Here is a 25,146-nt window from a genome sequence, read left to right as displayed (position 1 = left end):
TATATTCTGGCCGTAAAACCTGCATTTAAAGACACAAATTCTCACCAATCAGACTAAATAAATCAGCAGGCCCGGGTTTTATCATCACAGATAACCCTCATTAATCCGGCAAGCTTTTCCTGAAGACAAAGGACAGAATGAATTGCTTCATTGGAGTTGCCTGAGCAGCATGCTAATGCGGGGCGGTGGAAGGAATGAATTATTCATGTCCTCACAGCCCGAGCGGGCAGATCCTGGCTTTTCCTGTTACCATTGCAACAAGTGGCAGCTGGCCCAGCCGTGTTCGGGCCATCGCACATCCCCACCGAGCACCGAAATGCCTTCTGGAGAGGGAAAAACTCCGTGTCTCCGCTGCGCCCGACACAGTCGGGTGGATTTTCAGGTTAAACCTTATGCAAAATGGACCCGGGAAACACAGTCTTTTGTAACTCAAATGTACTTGACCATAAACTGCTCTTCCTGGAAGAAAACAGGTTGCTTCGGTAAGTTTGTGTAACTTTTGATGTTTTCTGAATCTACTGTGAGCTCTTTTCAGTTTGCAATAACTGTAACGTGTGGTGTTTTATCAGTCTTTCTAAAAACAGTCTGCTTTCCTTTTGCTTTTAAAATGACTTAAATAAGCCTAAGAAGGCATGCAATATCTTTATTTTTAACTCTAGAAAATATGTAAACAGCATCTACAGACCTGACATTAAAGTTACAATCAAGCCTTCTGAAATTAGCTTGTGTTATTTAAATTTTCAAATTCCTGTAGCACGCTACTAAAACAAAATATATTTCTGATCCAAGTCTGTTTTCTTGCAACTGAAACTCATATAATTCAGTGTCAAACTGGAGAATCTGAAAGAACATGTGTTGTTTTTAATAAAAAATATTGGTTACCTGTTGTAAGTGTAACTTGTGCTATGGCTTTGTACAGATAAATATATTTCTAATTAGGTTGGGAACAGGAGCTGAGATCTGCATAACATTCTTACCATGCATTAGCTATTCTGTTGTGTCATAAAACAGTTGAAAAGCATTGAGAACTTTCCCAATTTTTCAAAGGATAGGAAGGAGATATATTTTATATGTGAAGCATATGGCAGTGATGAACTTAGGCTAGACTTACCTCTTCTTTATCAGGTGAAAACATCAAAATGTTTTGCTTTATTATTTATTGTCAGCATACCTACCTAAACTATTTGTTTCACTTGTTTGTCTGATTTTTGTTATTTTCCAGTAATGATACTATCAGCATTGCCTGAGAACTCTCAGGTAACTCACTACTTGGCACAGTTCAAACACTGATATAAATAATCAGCTCCCAAGAGCAGAGGCCATGGGTAGGAGCGTGAATATGAAACGAATCATGAATAAGTTTTGATTGTGGATAACAAGCTCTCCTTCTTTTTATTTGTTTCTTTTTAATTACATAGTCCAGCTTCTGCTGTTCCTACTTTCTTTTCTTTGTTTTGATCATAAAAGCTTTTTATTTGACATCCAAAAGACAGGCAAATTTTGAAGGGATAAAAGTACCGCATAATGATATCTAGTGCTAACAGTAATTAAACGCCCTGTGTTTTAAGAAAAATAAAACAAACAAACAAACAAAAACAAGAGGAGAAAATAGGGATATGCAAATAACAGGAGATATGCAAACAGTGGATGTAATCCTGCACTCCTTAATCATGGGACTAATCCTTATTCACGTAAGTAATCCTGTTGGTTTCAATAGACTCGCATCAGGAGGTGCTGTAGCATAAGGCCCATATTTTTCAAGGAGATAACGGTGTCTGTTTTACCTGTTTGGTGGTTTTTTTTTTCCTGCAATGTAATTTTAGCAACACAGTTTTTCTAGTGATGTGTTAGAATGCATTAGTGTTAATATTAAATTAGACTTTAGCAAATGTCTATTTTGCTTCGAAAAGTATAAAAGAGAGGAATGGAATAATGTATTGGATGTGTCAGTAAGTGACAGTACAAACAGCGCGTATTCTATTAGAGATGTGCTTGCCTTGGAGTAGCACTACTCACCCTGTTGCCTGTGTTTGTAGATTACTTTTTGGTACATGAGGTGTACAAACTTTGCTCCTTTTAGAATAGGATGCAACTTGAGCAAAAAATCGCTCTGACACCCAATGTCTCCTAAAGTATATTTGGGTCTCCAGAGAAATGATGTTGATAAACATTGTTCATCTTTCTGATTTAATTACATGGGGTTTGTGGTAATGTCCTGTGAATATTTTTATTGCTGTTAAGGTCTCTGATCTTGCCAAAATACAACCTGCAGGTCTGCCTTGGAAATAGTGTATTTGTATAAATGTTGTGGTTGTTACCCTCCTCATCAACCCAATTTGGTACTTCTGATCTTTTCACTCCAAGACCAGATAGTGCTGCCCTGTAATCCAGGCTGGGGCTTGGGAGCACCTGTGTGCCCTTCCCCAGGCAGTGCATCTGTTAATGAGGGAAAACTAATTACTTAAAAGCTTTTGGTGCAATGGGGTTGAGAAGTATAAATAGTCATGAACTGTTCCTGGTGCTCTGCAAACCATCAGCTTGTGTTTGTGCTGGGTGCCAGCAGTGGTGGTGTGGATATGAATGTTACCCTATAACCATCATAGTCATTGCTGTGCTAAGATGATTGTGCTGTGGAAATGTTCTCTTGTGTTCACCTTGAAGGAGCTAAAAGAGAAATGAAGTAAAATTCAACGGATAATGGTTCCAAGTGGTATACAAAATTTACACTGAAGTGAAGTTGATGTTAAGTACCTGTTGGCTTTTTGTTGGTTGCATTGAGATATTGAGAATGAACTGCTGGTTCTTTAATCAACTTTGTTACATGGCAAAGATTTTGGTGTTTTGGATTTGCTGTGGAAATGTTCTCTTGTGTGTTCCCTGAAGGAGTTAAAATAGAAATGAAGTAAAAATGCAGTAGGTCATGGTTTCACGTGGTATACAAAACTTACTTATACTAAAGTGAAGTTGTTAAGTACCTGTTGGCTTTTTGTTGGTTGCATTGAGATATTGAGAATGAACTGCTGGTTCTTTAATGAATTTCCTTACATGGCAAAGATTTTGGTGTTTTGTATTTGCAAATGAGGCATGCTATGCTATCAGTATCTGTTTGCACAAAGGGATCATATAGAAGCAATTTAATGCTGAGGCTACATGGCTCTTGGGGACAGTAGAGTGCTGGAGGCAATCAAATGACAAGTGCCAAGAGGCTGGAAGGGCAGACAGGCATCTGCTGCCTGGGGAGAGAGACTGGAGTGGCCCTTGGCATCAGCATTTCTTTGTGCTTACTCCATGGAGGGTCCCAGCAGGAGCTTTAAGTCTCTCCAGGTAAGTCCCTTTCTGTCCACTGACCTCTGCCCACAGGGTCAATTCCTAATCCTTGGAGAACCCCACAAACACTGGTTGCACATTAACTTAAAATCATAGTGGTTGGAAAAGACCTTTAAGATCATCAAGCCCAACCATGAACCTAACACTACCAATTCCACCTCTAAACCATGTCCCTAAACTTGAACTTTATAACCAGTTTCGAGGGTACTTTATTCTACATCCATTCTCCTTTGTTGGATTATAAAAAAATACACCACATGCAGCTATTTTTCTTTAAGGATCTCCTTCTGGCAATGGGTGGAGGTCAGGTGGCCATTTTAATTTTTATTACCTTTTGTGAAATTTATAGGTGGTTGCTTATGCAAATTTATTAAAAAGTCTTTAAAACTGGGCCAAAAAAAAGTGCTCTAGAATGGTTCAGCTCACTTTGTATCAAATATAATGTGTGCAGTGATTTGGAGCAGCCTGTTTTTTTTTCCTTTGTGCATACAAACTATGTACAGTATGAGGTGTTTCCTGTAATCTTTGATGTGTCATTCTCATGTCTCTCTTCATTAGAGGATTCCCATGTCTTCTTGCTTCCCAGCCAAGCTAGAGAGCAGGGGGATGTGTAGTTTCCAATATATCCCCAGGTTAGAAGCTCTGTGAGAGCAAACCTACGGGTGTGCATGCTGTAAGCCATGCCAAGAGCAGGTTCTTTGTGGTTTGGCAGCATTCCCTCCTTTGTTTAAGAGGTGTTTTGCTGCTCTTTGGGGCTGGTGACCCAAAGGCAGTGCACTGTGGCTGCTCTGCCTGCCTGTGGGCATTACTACAGTTGATGGACTTTGCTGCATCAACATGGAAGCGTGCTGAGGTTTCCTTGCATTGAAAAGCTTCTATAAATGATAGCTGTACTGGGCTAAGATGTTTGAAACAGTACCAACCTCCAGTTCCAGGCCCAAGTAGTACACAAAATAAAAGGCAAGTTTTAAAGGACAGGCAGAGGAAGTTTTCTAGCTGTTGTTTTGCAGCTGTCTGGGGACCTGTGGCAGAGAAGCAGTACAGATTGAGCAAGGTCTGGGAGCACGACCCTAGGAAAGCCCAGTGCTCATTAAATGTCAACCACTTTACGGGTCCCCCAGATCAGAGCCATGCAGCAAACTTCAGCTAACAGAGCATGATGTGGTCACTGGCCATGGAGCACAGCCTGGAGCTGATGTGTCCCATGGTCCAGCATGGCCTTGTGATGGGACTTGCCATATTTGTTGTGTGTAGGATGCTGGGGAGAGCAGTGCCACGTGCGTGACCAGAGAATAGTCTCCAGTAGAATGGAACCACAAGACATTGTGGATGATTCAGTTTGGTCTTTAACCTTAACAAAAGACTAAACCAACATAACTACCTTAGTCCTTAGTTATATGCTTATTAGTAACTACCTAGTGGCTTGTAAGTGGAAAAGCTGAGCTGATATGACCATGTATTGAGTATGACAACAGCACAGATAAAACTGCAATGCGTATGAACTTCTTAAAACAAAGGTTTTGCTTGTTCTCCATGTGTTCCTTTGCTATATATCCCATTCTGTGTTTGAGAGCAGCCAGGCCTGGAGGAGAAGCAGTCTTTAACCTCTTTGCTGTCCAACTCAACCGCAAGATGATATCTCCCCAGGGTGTATTTCAAGAGTATTCTTCTTTCATACAATGTTGTTCTTGTTTCATGTAGCATTTCTGTCTTTGTACCTCTCCAGAGAGGTAGAGGTGAGCAGAGGACAGTCACTCAAACCTATGTGTGTGATTCCAGGCCCAAACCTGTCTCAGATTTCCATCAGTGATGTGCAACATGCACTAACCATGGTTTTGTGATGGTGTAACATGTCAGTCACGCTGCTATGGCTTAACAAATGCATGCACGAAAGGTTCATCCTCAAGTTTTGAATTGCATAGTTCTTTGGGAAGGTGCATCTCTTCCTCCCAATGGGGTAATCACTTCAGGATTCAGCTGAGCTCCTGAGCAGGTGTGGTTTTTGTGTGAACCCAGCAGTGACACCTAGTGATGTCCAAGGAAGATGTGATTTCTTGAGCAGAAGAGTGGGTAGGGAACAAGAGAGCCCTAGACTCTTTTCTGGTTGAACTGCAGATGATTAAATCATTCAGAACTACAGGAAGGGAAGTTCTGAACCTGAGTGTCAGCTTTAATATATTTAAATGACAAAAACTGAACTGTCACCTAATGGTTGGCAGTGATTCCTAACAGGCAGAAAGCAACTGTTTTTATAATCTGCATTTGAAGAAATCTAAGCTGTAAAGTATATTGAAGGTCTGTGCCACAGCCTTGTCATTTAGCCATGACTGACAAACGAAGCATCTCCTCCAGGCCTGAATTAGCTACAGTAGATGAGTAAAAAACATCAATTGAAAACTCTTTATTTCACAGCCTTCAAGAACTGACTTGTCTATAGTACGTGTTGCTGTGTTGTACTGTGAGTGCAATTAGCTGGAAGAGCATGTTCATTTTCATTCGTTAGTTGACGGTGGTGTCTTTCAAAATGATCTCTAGCATTGTGAGTAGTAAATGCTGGTATGTTTTCAAAGGTTAAACCATTTAATGTTTTTACTATAATTTGCTTACATTCAGAGAAGCTACACTAGGAAGATTATTAGACACTAGAGTCTCCCTCTAACCATTACGGTAATGAACAACTGTTGGAAGCTGTTTGATATCTCCATGGTTTGAGGCATCAGTGGCCCCCACAGGAAATATGTTATCTTTCAACCAAGTCTTTTAATTCTTTCCTGAGTTGGTAAAAGAGTTAATCTGTTACTGGCAAGATATTCCCTTCACTTGTGGGTGAATCTTAAAAAACCTTTTCAGTTGCTGTCAAAATCAAGCAATCTGCGTGAGTTACTCTGAAGAATACGGCGGTGTTTTTCTGTAGCAACCACTTTCTCGTTTTTGCATTTCCTGGCAACACGTTTCCCAAGAGCTTTGATCTCACCATTGAATTACACTTGTGACCCCCTCCTGTGGCACTGTCTGACGCCTGACAGTCCACCAGGAGCAAATGGGAAAATTCAGCATAAGCTACTGTCGTAGTCGTATGGCGATGATGACTATCTACCTTGAATGTTCACAATCTTTCTTCCACTCCCTGCAAAGTGAACACAGCTTCTTGCTGAGTGTTGTATCCTGACTTGTTGATGCTGTGTCACCATTAATAATTAGGGTCCTGCATAGGAATGTATCACAAACAACTAAAATTATGTCTTTGCTGCCTTTATATAAACCTTTCCCAGTGATTAAAGACCATCAGTGCAGAGTTTACAAGGGATAGAGGACGTGATGGTGTAGAACAAACATACAATAAACAGTGACAAAATTAGCTATTGACAATTATTTTGGCCATCTTTTGGAAGATGAAGAATTGAGAGGATATAGATATAATTTCTCTTGTATCTGTAGTAGAGCCTAGGATAAACATATGGGGGAAAAAAAGAAATATTTTTAACAGCAGAAGACTGAGCAGAAGGTAATGCTGGCTGCAGTCCTCATGGGTGGTGTGGAGTGCCTCTGAGACTGTGCTTCAAATCTAGCTGTTTGAATTTCATAGATTGCATTTATTTTTATACTTCTTTTGATCTCGACTTCTGGTGTCTGTTAGAGCTGCATATGTGTAAAATAAAGTTGGGAGGTCAAGTACAGAACAGCTGGGCAGATTGGGAGATAGCTTGCATGACTTGGCTTGGAAATCCCCAAGGGGACGTGAGGGCAATGCAGACCCATGGCCACACATGGACGGGTCCTCTCTGCAACTCTTTTCCCTACTGTCTCTTCTGAAACTGCCAACTGCTCCTTTTTGGATGCTGAGAAGGAGCCTGCTCTCCTCACATCCAACATTTTGGCCACACATTCCCAGCTGCCAGATGATTGTACATGTAAATCAGTCCTGCCCACAGCTCTTGTGCATAGCAAGGGCTATTTTGGAAATATATTTAACTCTTTAAATTTTAATTTCCAGTAATATCAGGCTTTAACAGACAAAATTTCCCTGCAAAGTCTTACAGAAGGAGGATATTTTTTCCTGTGTAGGCAGTTTTTGTTAATAGATCACTTTTTAGGCTAAATTATTCTGAAAGTAAGGTTTAATCAACAACTATGTGGCTGGCTCTCACTGTGCTAAAATTTAATTCAACTGTCTTTTTGCTCATGTGACTGAGTGAATAAAAATGAACCACCCATTAGATTGAAGGGTGGTGCTCACCTTCCTTAATAATGTTGTGCAGTATTACAAACCCAGAAAAGCAGTTTGCAGCGAGGTTCCATTCTAACCCGCAGATAATGGCACAAAATTTGTCAGTGCAATTTTTAAACAGGAATTGAAGCAATCCGACTTCATTCTTACTCCCTACATCTAGAACTGGATGTGGATAATCCAATGGGCATTGTCACAGAGTGTAATATACCATAGAGTGCGTTGTGGATATGTATCTCATACAATCCTTTCCATATAGAATAAAATAGTTGGATGGAGATACAGAACTTAATGGGGGGGGGGAGAAGCTGCGTGCTAGAATGGACATAACAAATTGTTAACTGCTGCTCCAGTAGATTTAGGAGGGTTGCTATGGTTTCTTTTATAAAAATCTTCCAGTCACAGAAATGACTCTTGCAAACAGTTCTGTATGTAGGTGTAATAAACGTATCGCCCATGCGGCACCAGCCCACATGTGCAGTGCTGAGCCTGGGCCAAGCACACCAGCAAGAGTCTGGTGCTTGGTGGGTGCTGAGCATCACCAGTTCAACCATTCCCTGTCCTGTCCTTAGAATTAAGCTGTTAGAATGCAAACTGAGCACTGCCCAGTGGTAACAACCTTTGCTTGGTGAAAAGGTGATGTGGTGGTTTCACTCCTTTGGTTTGCAGCCAAACAGAGTTGTTCTCTCACTCTCCCCGCCTTTCCTCAGGGAACAGGGGAGAAAATTGGAAATGTGAAAGTAAGAGAACTCACAGGTTGAGATAAAAACAATTTAATAATTGAAATAAAATAATAATAATGATAATAACAGTAATAATGGAATATGCAAATGAGTGCTGCGCAGTGAAATTGCTCACCACCCGCTGACCGATGCCCAGCCTGTCCCAGCCAGTGATCCTGGAGCAGAGACAGTCCTGAAACCGCAATCCCAGGAGAGAGAGCCCAAGCAATACCCAAGAGAATCCCCCCATTTTCCAGTCAACCGTGGTTAAGACACTGTTGATGATGTGATATGATAAGGAATGTCTCCTTGGCACATCCAAATGTCAATTTTGAGTTTTACTAATTACTACGCTTCCCCCTCCCAGTTCTTTCCACCTGCAAACTACCCAAACACGATGACCTTGGGTTCCAGCAGCAGCTAATAACATTAGTACTTTATAAATATTATTCTCATAACAAATCCCATACTGAAACTAAACCACAGCTACTAAGAAGAAAATTAACTCTATCCTAGCAAAACCAGGACAGGTAAGTGCAGAGCATGGCGTTGTTAAAACCCCTCCTCCTCTTTGTGTTATCTCATAGTTCTGAATTTCTCGGTGCTGAAATTTTTAGGGCAAATGCTGCTTTCTGCAGGTTTTTTTTTCTTTCTTTCTTTCTTTGCCTGCACAGTGCCTTAAACAGCATGACCTAGTTCTGTCTTTTAATTGCTACTGCAAAATGAATTTTAATTCCAACCAGAGTCCAGATGTATTAAGGATATGCAGCACATGTCAGGGCCAGTGCCAGTTATCTTACAGGCCAGTGTTTCCCAGCTCTTTGAATTCAGGGAGCCCTTAACCTTTTTGAAAAAATATCTTAAACCCTCATCTTATACTTCACTGTTTGGTGATGGGAAATGGAGATAAGAACTGTTACTTCAAATGCTAATATGTATCTTCTTTTACAGCTTAGTTTGTTTTACTGTTCTTTGATCTTCAACTAAAAATGTTAATGGAGATGAATGTGAGCCTTGTGCTTGCATCCTCCAGTGCCTGAGTGAACCTGGCCATGTGTACTGACAATTTCTAGGAGCCCATCTCTGCTTATAGATACTTAATATTTTTTGCTTCTTTTTATGACCCTTGTTGTTGACTTGTGGGCATTGGTGGTAGAAGATGAGTGGGTCATCAAGAACTGTAGGTACTATGCATCTGGTGGAGATCATAACTTGATTAACAAGATGTAAGATTTAGCACGCTGAAAAAGTGTACACTTTTTGGAACAATATAAACTTTGTTCACAAAAAATATCTTTATTTACTTCTCTGCTCTTTAGAAGAAACACTGGATACATCTACCACATTCTGAGAGCATCCCACAGATTTCCTCTCCCAGTTGACATTCAGATATTGTGCTTAGCTAAGGTTTCCCTCTTTTCCTGCACTGAAAGGGTAGTGAAGGTAAGTTATCAAAATGCCTTTTACTGACTGCTCCAGAAAGGGCTTAATTTTAATCATTCTATGATTGCAGTTTGTGGAAAACACTGGAATACTTTAGGAGGGGAAAAAACCCAACCAAACAAAAAAAAAAACCCATCTTATATAAAAACATAAGCTCTTTTAGGTTAGAGTATATCTTGAAATGCTGGGATACATTGGTATTCAATTAGCATATAAGTTTAATTGTTCATGTTAAGGAAACTGCAAAATGGAGGAAAAAATAGCAGATTCTGACGTACGCATAGGCATGCTCTACCCAACACATACATGTACAAGGCACGTCTGAGTCGAGGACTTTTTCTTTATGTTATACCAGTTGATGCAGAATGCAGAGAAGGAGAGGTGATAATGCTTTGGAGAGCCAGAGTGGAGCAGAAAGCTGAGGACACAGCCTTGCACAAGCACTGGAAATGTGACTGGGAGGAGAAACCCAGGGAAGGAGAGCACATGAGTTGAGTTCTGGTCAAAAAGCTGGTAAAAGCTGTACCCAGGAGCAGAGCAGCTGCCTGGTCTGTGACTCCATGGGCTCCTCCATAGGCAGTCAAGGCTTTGCATCATCTCTGGGATGATAGCAGCCTTCCAGTACCTGAAGGGGGCCTACAAGAAAGCTGGGGAAGGACTTTTCATAGGGGCAGTTAATGACAAAACAAGGGGAAGTGGCTTTATGCTGAAAGAGGGGAGGTTTAGATTAGATATTAGGAAGAAGTTCTTCACTGTGAGGGTGGTGAGACACTGTCCCAGGTTGCCCAAGGAAGCTGTGGCTGCTCCTCCCTGGAAGTGTTGAAGGCCAGGCTGGATGAGGCTTTGAGCAACCTGGTCTAGTGGAAGGTGTCCCTGCTGATGGCCGGGGGGGTGGAACTGGATGAGCTTGAAGGTCCCTTCCAACCCAAACCATTCTATGCTTCTATGCATGGAGGAGGATCCTTGCCTTCATGGCAACAGTATCCTCTTTGCCAAAAACTACTTGCCAGACCCTGCTGCTTCACTCAAGAAAAATTTCTTTACTGAAAGGGTCATCAGACGCTGGAATAGGCTGCCTAGGGAAGTGGTTGAGTCCCCACCCATGGAGTTGTGTAAAAGATGTGTGGACAAGGTGCTCAGAGATATGGTCTAGTAGTGGACAGGTACGGTTGGACTTGATCTCGAAGGTCTTTTCCAACCAAACAATTCTGTGATACTTGCTAGTCACTCTGCAAAGCAAAGATTTAAAAGCTTAGAGGCTTCAAAGTTGTCATAGTGATATATTACAGATAAGATGTATAATGCCTCTTGTTCTCACAGTAGATATAACATTACTGCTTTATATTACTACTGATATTTGATGTACAATATAAATATATTTAATTAGCCAACTAAAATGCATTTATTGCCGAGGATAAGGTGAGAGGGAGGGAAAATTACCATCTTGGAAAAATGCCTCATAACATGATGACTAAAAAAAATGCAGATAGTACAGTCTGAGAAACAGAAATTTAGTACATCAATCCCCCAGACTACTCAAAAGCTGTGGAGCCTCGTAGCTGAGATTTCAGAATAAAATGTAGCTGTAAAATAAATCTCTTTAAAAGGAAACTGTCATGATATCACCTACAAACATTTTACAACAGCAAATTTATCTAAAGGTTATGAGTAAGATAGCAGAAAAACACTTCTGTGTTCAAAGGATGAGTATTTTATGTTTGGGGAAAAAGACCTTCTGTTCCTCACCCAAGTGCTGAAGCCCTGCCTTAAGTGCCAAATTCAGCCCTGGTCCGGGGAGTCATCCTTAATACAACCACACTCATATCACCTCCTTGATATCCACATTCACCGTGGCAACGCGAGATCGTTAAATAAGGTTTGATCTTCTCTTTGCATCCTTTGAGGAGGCAGGAGACCCGGTTTGTTGGCCAGCAATCTGTGTTGGTCTCTTGACTCATCTTTGCGTGGTTGATGGCAATTTCTACGTTGCCGTGCTGCCCGAAGCCAAAACCTCCCTCGGCATCATGCGGAGCCTTCCATCGGCAGCCGAGCTGTTAGCGATCGCTTTCATGTACTTCTCTGTTCCTCTGGGAGATGTGGGCTGACTTGGTTATTGTATGTGGGAGGAGGATGTGAGAGTGTGAGCCAAACACCACCGCAGGTTCCTTTTTCTCTTGCAGGTGGAAAGATAAAAGGGTTTGTAAATGGGTCTCTGAGCCCTTTTCCATAAAACCAGGGGGGTCGTTATTGCTCAGGGCTCATCAGGGGCTATAGAAACGTCTTCTCTTGCAAAGGCTCTGCGGCTTTCACCCCGCAAGGCTGGCGTAGGGTGCAAGTGCTTCAGTGGGGCAGGACCACAGCTCCTGCAGCATCTGGTGGGGTGTCCTGGGTTTTAGCTGGGAAAGAGCTGGGTTTCTTTTTAGTAGCTAGAATAGTGCTGTGTTTTGATTTCAGCCTGGGATTTGTCAGGAGAGAAACGCTGAGAACATCCCCATGTTGCATTTGTGTCCCTGGCACTGAAGGACTTTGTGTTTGTCCGTCTGCAAGCGCCAGATCTCAGGGGTGAGGAATATTGCCATGGATCAGCTCCATGGGCATTGGGCTCTGCCAAGGGGCTGTTCCATCTCCTGTCCCCCATGGGCAGGAGATCCATGAGGGGCTCTTCCTCTCTTGCTCTCTCTGGCTTTCGCTCGGGCTTTGGCTCTCCCGGGATTGCGGTTTCGGGTTGGGATTGTGGCTCCTCCGGGATCGTGATCTGGGAACAGGCCGGGCTTGGTGGGTGGGTGGTGAGCAATGGCACTGGGTGTCACTCATTTGCAGATTTTATTACTATTATTATAATTATCATTATTAATTTAGGTTTTATTTCAATTATTACATTGTTCTCTCACCCTACAAGTCTCCTTACCCTTGCCCCCCAATTCTCTCCCCTGTCCCCCTGTATGGGGAGGTGTAAGTGAGCGGTTGTGTTTGGCTGCAGCCCAGTGCTGTTCGAGTGAAACCACCACATGGGAGTGAGTCTGTGCCTCTGAAATTGGGTTTTTACCTGCAAACCTCTCCCTGGACAAACAGGACTGCAGAGGGAATGCTTGTGGGAAGCATCCAAGGAAAGAGAGGTGAATGTGGGGTCGACAGGCTTCTGCAGAGTTAAGGAGCTGTTTTGATGGCTCCTTCCAGGAGCTTGTCTGGCTCGGGGAGTAAAATGGTCAGAAAGAGTCAGGGGGGAGAAACCTGAGGAATAGTTCAGCAAACTGCAAGGGAAATGATGCTAGGTCTGCATTTTCCAGGCTGGTAAATGAAGTCCTGTTCTGGTTCTGTGAGAAGCAGCCAATGAAAGAGTGAGCAAGGGTGTTTCCTCATGGCTGGGACTGCTGTTCCAACCCTCCCAGCTGATAGATAATCACTGCAGGTTATTCCATAATGACTTAGTCTTAATCATCTCTGCTCATTTACTGTCTGGATCTTCAGTGAGCTGCTCTGCTTTTTGCTCACATCCAAATTCCTTTTTATTACTTTTAATGTTGTTTCTCTTCCCCTTTGTGCTCCTCAGGTAGCAACAGTAGTTTAACTTGTTTTCAGAAACCAGCAATAATATTTCCTGAGACAATTCACTTTTTAATTTGTTGTTGTTCTGGTGTCTGACACTTCCTGCTCATACAGAGCTCTCCCTGAACTCGAGAGTCTCTCTGCAGCATCTGTATCTTGAGCACAGTTTATTTTAATCAAGACTCCCAGAATTCGCTAATACTTTAGGTCAATTTCTACAGTAAATCTGAACACATTCAGCAAAAACGTGTGCAGCCAGTGAGCAGACATAATTGCCAACAATTTCACACCCACAGAATCCTTGCTTGACTCTAACGTTCCTGGAGCCCATCTTTCCCATCACAGTTTCAAGCAGGAATCTCACAGTTGCTAGGGTATGGAATTTTTAATGCACTTATATATGAAATATTTTTAGCATGAAGTGGAGAATTACCCATACAGGTTTCTGGTTAATATTTGCTGTATGAAAATGGAAGGACCAAAATGCAGTGAGAAGCAAGTCTCTGGAGGTCCAGAGGCCAGGTTTGATACAGGTACTACTATCCAGGCATTCAAAATATCACTTGAATCCATGTCTGCTGAATTTAACTGGAGCTCTGACAATTACAGGCTGTCACAGGAGACTTCCACTTCTACTCCTGACTCAATTACCGAGTCTCATGCTTCTCATAATATTACCGTTGCTGTAAATAAAGTCAGGTTCATTCTCCTTTTTCTTTACTATTCTAAGGGAAAAGGAAGTTGCTGACTTCTACCACCTGGCATCGAATTGAGCCCAAGCCTCAGAGGAACAAATTGAATTTGAATTAAATATTTTTTTCAGCAAAGTTGTGGTTGTTGATGCACTGAATTAAAAAAAAATAAACAACAAAAAACCCCTCCCATACTATTGCCCATTCCTAAATTCTCTTTATCAGAGCACCTAGTACATGAAGGCTAAAAATAACAGATCTACCTAAAAAACTTCAGTGCCCTTAAAATTTTACAGATGAGAATCAGTAGTAGACACAGCACTTCAGCATACCACTAGATTGTTTAGTGCTACTGTATTTTCCATAATGTATTTTAGTTTTTTTATGCAGCCTAATACTTGTTTTCCTTTTTTACCTATTCTTGCATGCTGAAAAGATGTTTACACTGAGCTGCTCGTGACTCTTGGTCGTCTTCCTAAGTGATTAGCTGATTGCAGCTCAATAATGTTTGAGTAGTTTAAATAATTTCTTGCACTTCATGTTTGTAGTGATCTGAGTCTGTCTATATACAACTTCCAAACTGTCTCCAATTCTGGGACTCATTAAATGTTCATGTGTCAGGCAGGCTCCACTTCCAGTACAAGTGCTTTCCTTCTCTCCTGCTTCTCTCCTTTTCCAACTGGGGTCACACAGGCTGATTGCAACAAAGAGTATCAGCAGAGGATCATCCCTGGAAGTGCTCTCTTGTTGAATTGAAATTCTTCTAAACCAAGGATTCCCAAACTGTGAAGAGCACACTATAGTACTACTAGAATATTGGATGGGTTCCTCCTAAATGCCTTTGTAGAAAGTACTTAACTGAGCTTCATGAGATAAATGCCTCCATACAGGCAGTACCTCAAAAGAAATATCCATATCCTGTTGAGGTCCTTGTTGTAGCCATATGATCCTACCCCTCCTCCAGCTCAGGTGAGCTCCTGCTCTGAGACACTTACCCCAGTTAGCTGCAAGGCATTCAGGCTGATGCATGAAGAGCTGGGATTCGATTTGACTTCTGGATGTCAAGGGTGGTATCGAGGATTCAAGTATGTGAGAAGTGGTAAGAAGGTTGTGAGATGGAGTCTTAGATAGGTGTGTAAAGATTTGATATGGTGCAATAGAGAAGGAAGCACTTGATGCATGTCTTGCACTTGTGCACACGTGCCTCTGGTACAGAACATATATCATTAATGAGTTTAACCAAGGGTTGATAACACAATGGTAAGCAACAGTAGGATGGAAGTAGTAAGATGGAAACCCCATGGAAGAAATGTAGGTTATCAAACAAGGGTACACTCTGTGTTGCAGAGCTTAGTGCCACCTATGTTGGTTTTACAGGAGCAGAAGGAATGTCTGGGCTGCAGTTTTTGTTTCTTGTTTTTTAAAAAAATATTTTATTATTAAGTACCTTTTGCAGTGCAAAATGCATGGACAGTCCCTGGAGCAAAGAATTCCTTTTAGAAGTGGATTTCCTCCCCTATTCCTTTATGTACTTTTTTTTATCCCATGAACCCTCTATTGTTTCACCTGGCCCACCCTCCAGCCTGGCTAATGAGATTTTTTCTGGGAACTGGGAAAACACACTGCTGAATCTCAGGTCTAGAGTCCATCTGTTTCTTTAGCCCTTTAATGAGACATTTGCTTTTAACTAGAGAAACTAGCTGAGACACCTGACATGAAGCAGTGGCTTTGAGCTGTGGATCCCAACATCGGGGAAGAAGGTGGCAGTTGAGATACACCCTCCCTATGAACCCATCAGCTGGTTTCTGTGCTGTCCTCTCCACCTGCCACTAGGAATCCTCAAAACTCTTGGTTTTCTTGTCTGTAAAGTGTGAGACTTTTTCCATTGGTTCATGGGACCAGGGCACCTCAGAGGACACCCCTGGCTCCATGCTAAAGCTGGACAGTGGCCTCTATTGTAGTCCCTCTCCTTGGCCATGCATGAAGCACAGGCTCAGATCAACCAGAGCAGTGGAACCCAGTGAGTAGGGCTGCAAACTGGGAGAAAGTCTCCAGCACAATGCCTTGGATGGAAAAACTGAGGGATACTGGTAAGAGGGAACTGCACCTGCAAGGAGACAACTGCTACATATAAATGAAGCTCCTCCAAAACCCATAGCTCTGCACAGACGTCCAACCTCTGCCATGCACCACCATGGACTGCACATCTATGTGTCAAAGTACTCCAAGATCCACAAAATATCAACAGAAAGAAAATACTGAGCTTGTGTAGAATCTGTTTCACCCAGATTCTGCTGCTTCCTGGTAGGTGTTTCTGGGGAGAGGTGAAGTCTCTGTCTTTGGGCAAACAGTGCCATCGCTGATGCTTTATATTAAGAGGGCTCATTAACTCCACAGTGCTGTTTCTGAGGATGAAAAGTCATTTTTTCACAGTGCAGGAGTTTTAACTGTGCCCTGGCTAAAGATTACTTCAACCTGCTATAAATTGAGATGTTTCACTAATTGGTTTCTTGGTTCATTAGCCAAATTGTGAGTATGAGGGAAATGGAAAAAGCTCAGAATGAATTTCCCTTGCAATCCTTAATTTAAATGGTGAATAATAATTTTACATTGAACAAAACATGTTATATGATTTGCAGTGACGGAGTTAACTTTTCACTTTGGGATCAATCTGGGATTTTGTACAGGCTGCCCAGGGAAGTGGTGGAGTCACCATCCCTGGAGGTGTTCAAGAAACATGTAGATGTAGCACTCAGGGATATGGTTTAGTTGATGTGGTGGTGATGAGTTGATGGTTGGACTGGATGATCTTAGAGGTCTTTTCCAACCTTAATGATTCTGGGGATTCTGCACAATTTCCACCTTTAAAGCTTTGCTGGATAAGGATCATCAGCTCTGCCTCGATCTGTCATGGTGTAACACCAGGTAGGAAAGTATAATCATTGCACTATAATGTAATAATCTCAAATTTTATACAAAAAGACTTTGTCTTGGGAAGTTCCTCCTCATGTATTGCACTAAGTAGTGAGATAACAGACATAAACAGCAAAAATCTTTAAAAGTCAGCTTTACTGCAGTGGATGCTGTGGCTCTATTTCCATCACAACCTTGTGAGTAACAAACCCACGATGTGTCCCTAGTTTACTCTTTCCAATGCAGTGCACTCAGCTAAAAATCAAAGATTAACTCTAAGCAGCTAAAGGGAACAAATTCTATTAGATCATCAAAGCAAGTGCTGTAGAATTTAATCTGTTTTATGAATTTTCTACTATTGATTGTTTGGCATGATTGTGGCACGGGGGGTCATTTGTGAGCACAGAATTGCTAGTTGTGTGACAGTTTAAAAAAAAGAAGGCTACAAGAAAGGTTAAATTAAAGAAGCTGCTAGAAGCTGGTTTTATAAGATGAATGTATATTATCTAAATTAATGACAGTAAACCTCCAATTAGCTGAATGTTGATGCAGAATTACAGCTTTATAAGGTAAATACATGTTTTCTCAAGCCAAAGAGTTGGGTAAGGAAATATTTAGCCTGCAACTCTAATAGGGTTACAGGTAGATGAACATTTTCTGTGCAAAGGGGCATGGTGACCTCGCTGCTGTTGCTGACAAATCTTTACAATAAATCTCTCGTTGCTTCCTAACAGCCTATGAAACTTATGACCTTGTTCTCTAGAGTATCCTCCCATAATATGGGATGGGCAAAAACCTTGACTGTGCTCCTTTGTTTTTCAATAAACAGCTCAGTTTTTATTTGAAAACAGAGATTTCTTCTTCAGCCCAGTGCATGTTGTTTTGCACTGGGAAAGTTTGAAGTGGAACCTCTAAACTTGTTTCTGGTTTTTTTATTAATTTATTGAATTTCTCTGTAAATATACATCAAAGTGAACAACAGATACGAACTCCTTTTGTTGTGGGTTTTTTCAATTTATACATACTAAAATAATTGCATAATGGAGTTATTTGAACAATTTACTCCTTGGAAAGGGTAGAATTTCCTTGCAGATTGTCTTTATGTGAAAGGTGGGTTAATCTCCTAGATGTGTCATCTCACAGTAAAACTGCAGTTACTCACATTCATGAATGCTTGCACTATACCATTTTAGTTGGGTATGGGAGTTTATTGTCATCGTGGCTTTGAATATCAGCAAAAAAAATCTGGTCTGTAAAAAAAACCAAACCAAAAACAAAACAAACAAAAAACCCCAAGCAAATAGCACCAAACAAAAACCCCAACCAACCAAAAAAACCCCACCAAAAAACCCAAACCAACAAAAACCAAACCCAACCAAAAAACCCATAACAAACAAAATCCCACCCCAAACCTCCAAAGCAACAACAACAAAACACCTCAAACCCCCCTTTGCATTATTTCTTAAGGTCTTATTTTCCTAAATATTTTTAAAGGATGCCCACAGTGTCTTTTATAGAGGCTCTGTGATGGGAACATAACAACACTGAGTCAGAGCATGAATCCAGGTACATCATTATCCTGGTTCTGGTCATTTATGTTCATAATTTAATTACACGTTGTGCAGAAAAAAATATCTTCCAATGTGCATGTATCTACTCAATAGTTACATCTCACCAAACCTCTTCCTATGCATCTTAGGAAAGATGGTTGATTGCCATTTTTGTAGATCTCTACCATATGGCTTCTTTTTTGACTTTTGCTCACAAGTCCCAACTTATTTAGTGTCAGTATTTTGCAGTAATGGTCCCTTTTCTGGGCCATTCTGGGAAAATACTGGTCCTTAGTATACTTCTGTTTTAGGATGGAAATTGAGTTTAAGGAGGTTTTAAGGTACTGTTGTGTGTATTTTGTTTGGTTCTTGGCTCTACTCCGTAGTCAGCCTGGTCTTCTGTCATTTCTGTATAATTTAAACTGTTTATATTTTAATAGCATCCACTGATTTATCTTAATCTCATCATATTTCTGAGATGCCTGTGATATTGATATCTCTGGTTTTTTTTAAATAAGCAGGCATTCTGGATTACTCAGCATTTCTACACTATGTATGTTTATTCAAACTCACACAGTGTTGCTTCGGTTGCTATTTTTATGCTCCATGTATAAATTCTTACTTGTCTTGGCTTTTTTTTGCAATTATTATTATTATTTTTTAACCTAAGACTCTTCCTTTCCACTCTGTCCAAAGATACAGATGCTTTTATAACCAACTTTTGTTCAGCTTTTAGTTGGGGGAAAAAAAAATAAAAATAAAAAAAAAGGAAAAAAAGAAAAAAATGAACAAAGAAAACTCTCAGCTTTAAAAGCATTAACTGTGCTGTTCTATTCTGGTGTAGATGGAGCCAAGCTTTCTTTGCAGGCCTCCTTCTTGGTCCCCAGGGTTTTCCCAGTAAAGCTCTTCTCTTCCCATCTCTCAGTTGCATTTTCCTGCCCAGAGTGGTATTTCCAACACACATAATCAAAGACAAATAATTCTATATGTTATTTGACCCTGATCACCAGCTGGACACCAGCCCACCTTTTCCTTATTTCATTTTTTTTTCCCCAGTTTTGATCCCCACTACTGTTTATTTTACATTTCTAGCAATCTCTGAGACATTTAGCAAAGCCTTTGGATATAAGATGAATTCCAAAATCCATAGCTTTTCCTCATATTGTGTTTTCTAACTGAAATCCTCTTGAAAGGTCACTTGGAGACTTGAAATACTTGAGTATTGAGATTGTTGTTGATTTTTCTCATCTTGATTGACTAGCCATCAAGCTCATCATGTTCTTCTGCTGAAAAGAGAATAAGCAGCTATGTTTTCTTGTAAAGAAAGAGCCCACTGAACATTTTTTTTGTATAGCTGCTGGTGGAACTGCATTGTGCACAGGTGGATATCCACAGAAATGACACGTGGATCTGATCCAATAATATAGACCCTACTGTGCAGAGGAGAAAACATTTCATATATCTGTGCTGTAGTTAAAGGAAAACACTTTTCAAAATGTTTATGATGGCTGGATTATTTTCACAGATCAGCATGGCAGTGTTTGAGTTGCAATTGTTCTATACACCCCCAGTGAGATGCCGTGATGGCTTCTTTATTGTCAGAAGCTGGTTTGTATGGAGCTCTTTCTGTTACGTGAATGGTCTTGGTCATCATGATAATAACGTGGTTTTAGTTGTACAGTTGACTGTGGATGTGTTGTATGGGATAATGTATTTACAGCTAGAGGCTTGCTTTGCTGTCTTTTCACCAGGTCTGGTTGAAATAAGAATTATTGAGTTCACTGTTCTCTGGGCAATCCCAAATAGTGTGTAATGTCACAGATGTTTTAAGTTGATTAAAACACTGAATTGACATTTCCTATAAGAAGCAGCTGAGGCAACTGGGGTTGTTGAGCCTGGAGAAAAGGAGGCTGAGGGGAGACCTTCTGGCTCTGTCCAAGCCCCTTGGAGGAGGGTGGAGAGAGGTGGGGGTGGGTCTGTTCAACCAAGGAGCAAGTGACAGGACAAGAGGAAACAGCCTCTAGTTGTGCCAAGGGAGGTTTAGATTGGATATCAGGGAAAACTTCTTCACCAAAAGGGTAGTCAAGCATTGGAAGGGGCTGCCCAGGGCAGTGGTGGAGTCCCCATCCTTGGAGGAATTTAAAAGAGCTGTAGATGTGGAGCTTAGGGACATGGTTTAGTGGTGGTCTTGGCAGTGTTGGGTTTTCAGTTGGACTTTATAATCTGAAAGGTCTTTTCCAACCTAAATGATTCTCTGACTGAGGAATGTCTGAAAGTGGGTTTTTGGTTTTTGGGTTTGTTTGGGGTTTTTTTAATAAAATATATTAAAAATATAGCCCTACCACCATCATATGTGCAAGGATCAAGTTGTTTCTAAGACTTTTTTACAAATATAGGAAAAAAAATACTGAAGTTTTTGGCTAGATGTTAACTTCTTTCAGCACTGACCTGCCTACGTATGAGTTTGATACCATTTTAATTAGTCCTTTCTAAGCAGCATCATGAAGTGCGTAAACTTACGTGTGTCACCTCAGTCACCTCTCTTTGAGATCAGCACCTCTTGCTTCACTCATAGTTCATGGTCTTAAAATACTTTTCCATTTAGCTCCCAGGCTTTAATGATCTAGCTTTGCATTGACAAAATGCAAAATATTGAGTTATGGAGAAAAATGTTGATATCATACAGTGATTTCTTTTTATTTTCTTTGGGAGAAGATCGATCATGTAAATGAGGGAATCATTGCTGAGAAGTTAACTTAAAATTTTTTGTTTCTCCAGTACAAAGCACCAAACCTTTTTAAGAAAATGGGAGATGGCAAGTGCTTTATGGAACTCAGTAGCAAAAGTTTAATAGCTTTGTGTATCCATCTTTGAAAAGCTGTAAGTCTGGTTTTTTTTTGTAAAGAGTGAAGAAGTAAATTGTATATTATTTCTGCAAGAGAATTAGCTTTTATTTATTCAAGGCAATCAGTGTTTGTTATAACTTATGCATTTGGAGAAACAGATTTTAAAAAAACCCAAAACATACTATCCTGGATTTATGATTAGGGTTGTGTGTGTGGTTTTCACCACAGTTAAACAAAACCTTATCCTTAAAAAAAAGAACTATTAAATATTCTTCAATTCCATATAATCCTGTATCATCTTCTATTTGGCAGCCGCACAGCAGCTGTTTGCTCACTGTCTTTTGATTAATTCTCTTACTGTTCCGGAGTGTAATATACCTAGTTTGTTTAGAGAAAGGGAATATGTTTCATATTTTAAATTTTAAAATCCCTTTTACTGCAGTTACTGCATCTTTGCAGATTTAATTAGGTCTCAGTCCCTTCCAAATCATGTAAGTCAAAGGTCCCATCTTACTTGTCCCCAAGGCATCATTACAAAAAGTCCCCAGATGGAGTCTAGTTTCTAACTGATGACTTTACCATATAGGGGCTAATTACTTCTAATCTTACACATTGATGAGACCGTATTTTATGTCTCTGAGCCACTGAAACTGTAACTGCCAAATTATCCTCTACTGTAATACGCGGGTTATTTCTCCATTAAATGGACTGGCTTCACAAATGACAATCCCTCCTGCCAGGCTCTTGCATTTCTGGCACACGGTTCCACCTGATGAGCTCATGTTAATCCACGTCATGATCTGGGATAAGCTGCTAGTGCCTGGCTGATTTAAGCTGGGAAAGGGCAAGTAGAGCAAAGCAAGGGACCCAGGAGCCCAAACCCTGGGGAGACTCGGGCGCTGGTCACCAGGGTTGCAGCTTACTGCCCATGTTTCACTTAGCCTTGCCTTGAACCATCAGCTTTTTCATTTTATGAGCAATAACCTCCATCAGATCATTCAAAGAAATGACTCAACACTCTCACCTTCTGAGAGGGGAAAAATTGTCTTTGGAAGTCTTTAATACATGAAGGTGTTGGAAGGCTAATCCAGTATAAGATGCCTTCAATCAGACCTCTTAAGCACCAAGGAAGAGGAATGAATATCTAAAAAGCAGCAAATAACTACAATTGCACTCTGATTTCATGACTACATGTGATGGAGGTCAGTAACACAAAGCTGTTTATTTCTTCATACAAAGCAGTGGTTGTTATCAACACTTCCTGTAGGAAAAGGTATTGGAAGCTCTTAATTCAAGGAAATATTGTATTTTATTACATCATGGCTTTATACAACGAAGCCTTTCTTCCCTGCTTCTTTCTCTATTAGTTTTGACCCAGCCAGATGGAGGTAACCTCGGGGTTGGCTCCCCAAAGGAGGAGCTTATTCCAGGATTTAGCATGAAGTTATAATAATTTGGGTTTGGTATATTCAGATCTTAATCCAGCTCTGCCAATAAGTAACTGCTAACTGGAAGTTTTGGCAGAAAAGCAGGGGTTTTGGAAGAATAAATTTTGGAGATGGTGGAACTTCCCCTTGTCTAGTTTCAAGGAAGTCAATAGCACCTTACTAATTTAACTATTACTTTTTAAAAACAACAGGGAACTAAGATAACAGTGCTGTCTGAGGGGGGGAAAAAAACCCAAACCTCACATCAAAAACCAAAACAACAATCAAATCCCCAACCCTCCAGCCTTGGAAATCCTGGGAAAATCCCAGTGCTATCGCTATGGCTACGACAACCAGAAACACTAACTTATACCCAAGGTACAGAACATTTTGTGCTCAGTTTCAATACTGTATTTAAATTAAAATAAAAAGACAGCAACCCACCACCCACCGCCTTATTGTGGATTAATAAACTTTCCTTAAATGTTGAATGAAGTATATAAATCTTCATTTATATACCTATCAGCATTAACATTCTGGCCAAGGTGTTAATGCCAATATTACTCTAACTAATGCAGTGACACATTTAGAGTAATAAGATGGTCCTAAGTCAACATGGCATAGACTATTTCAAAATAATACTTTCAGTCTTGTGTATGAGAAGCTTTTTTTCCCCTTTTATTTAAAATACCATGAATGACTTGCTGAAATTTGGATTTGTTTATATGATAGATGACTTCTTTCCCACCAAGCATCCAAATAATATACTTGATTGAGTGTATTTTAAGTTTCCTTCTTTTTTAAAGGGCAGTATCCTCAAAGCCTGTGTTCTGATCTGTTTAAGGGGGCCAAACCCTTTAACTCAAATAAGTGTATCCCTGCAGTGTGTTCCCATGTGTGACATCAGTGTGCGCTATAGGATAGCAGTTAACGGGATATACTAAGCAATGTACAAAAGAGTAACCCTGAATTTGCTTTTTCTTTCTTACTGTTATTTGAGCTTAGTCTTTGGAGTGATTAAAGCAGCACATGGATCTTGTGATAATCCTCTAAAATTGGCTTCAGTTGGTAGGATTTTAATTTACAGTAAATACTTCTGCTCTAAAAATTGGCCTTTTAGTCTCAACTCTCTTGAATAATGCAGGATGCTATAGGATCAATACCTGTGTATACATGTCTGTTTATCATGTATGTATCACAGGAAATAGAATACAGGATCTTTAAGCTCCAAGAGGAGAATAAATGTTCACGGTTTAAAATAAAACATTACTGGTTTGTGACCCTGTTTGCCTACTCATTGTGGGGCAGCTGTTGGAGTGCTCTCAGCACACATTTATACATGCCCCAGCAAAGGCCAAGCTCTTCTCCATTTTGCCTTTGGACATAAAAGTCACCAAGATAACTTTTTTGAGTGGACATAAATATGTCCATTATGAACCAAAAAAGCAAACAGCAGAAAAATAGTCAAAGCCCCATCCCATCCTAAAAAGCACTGGAATTTAAGTGAAGTAACTTCAGGTAGTAAAATAAAGACACCTATGTGAGCCTATTGGCCCAAGAAAATTAGGATAAGAAGATGTAGTTGTGCTGTGAGAACGGAGGAGGGAGGGTACATGCTACTCAGAGGAGCAAAATTGTTGTTTGTAGAAGAATAGTTGGTGGAAACTAAGTACTTCAGTGGCCTCTCTCAGCTATCTGCAGTGGTTTTGTGGTTGGGAATTGAGCCAGGACACCATCCTAAAACAAAATGAGGGCCCAGCAGTAGAGTGACAGACAGGAGTGTACCCACAGTAATGCGTTAGTTACCTGGGGTGATCCCAGAAGTTTGGATGTGGGGTGAAAAAGGGAGTGAGCTGCATTTCCAGAAGGATTCAGAAACCAGGTAGAACTAGTGGTTGTGTTTTGCCAGTGCACATATCAACTAAGTCAGTTAATCCACTGGCACAGTGTCTATGCAATCCATTGCAAGGAGGTGGGGTTAATAATTGATTACAACCCATTCCATATAATGCTGACTCTTTCCAAGGAATTTTTCTTTGGTGCTTTTGCTTGTGTTAGAGAGGGCGAGGGGGGGAAGAGTCATCTTGCATCATGAGAGAGTTCCACCTGGGAGCCTGCCCAAAATGGAAAGCAGAGAACCCAAAAGATGGTTTGCATGAGGGCCATAGTGATGTAGATAGGCTGCAGATTTTCATGCCTAAACTAAATTTCCAGCTGAAGCTTTCCTAAAAGAAAATTCCCCTGAAATTCTCCTTTGTCAAGGCATCCAGGCTTGCACTGGCTCTTTGCACAAGGACAAATCTTCCCCACTCCCAAAGCAAAGTTCATTGCTTTTGGCATCAGATGTATCATCACCTGGTCACGTTCCACCTGAGCATTGGTGACTCTAGTATGGGGTTGTGAGCTTTTAGCATACTCCTTCTTAAGCTTGAAAATGCTCTATAATGTTCTA

General features: G+C 40.7%; 1 protein-coding gene across 1 annotated transcript in view; it reads left to right on the top strand.

The window, feature by feature from the left end:
- Positions 1-316: 316 nt before the first annotated feature.
- Positions 317-25,146, top strand: part of LOC104528539 ((E2-independent) E3 ubiquitin-conjugating enzyme FATS) — a gene marked incomplete at its 3' end in the record, with an annotated part of 40,211 nt that continues 15,381 nt past the window's right edge. The window contains exon 1 of the mRNA XM_010172577.1: positions 317-482. Within this exon, the coding sequence (XP_010170879.1) occupies positions 317-482 (166 nt within the window). The remainder of the gene's footprint in view (positions 483-25,146) is intronic.

Source organism: Antrostomus carolinensis, unplaced genomic scaffold, assembly GCF_000700745.2.
Source record: "Antrostomus carolinensis isolate BGI_N321 unplaced genomic scaffold, ASM70074v2 scaffold8357, whole genome shotgun sequence".
Taxonomy (NCBI): Eukaryota; Metazoa; Chordata; class Aves; order Caprimulgiformes; family Caprimulgidae; genus Antrostomus; species Antrostomus carolinensis.
This window is presented reverse-complemented; position numbering and strand designations above follow the sequence as displayed.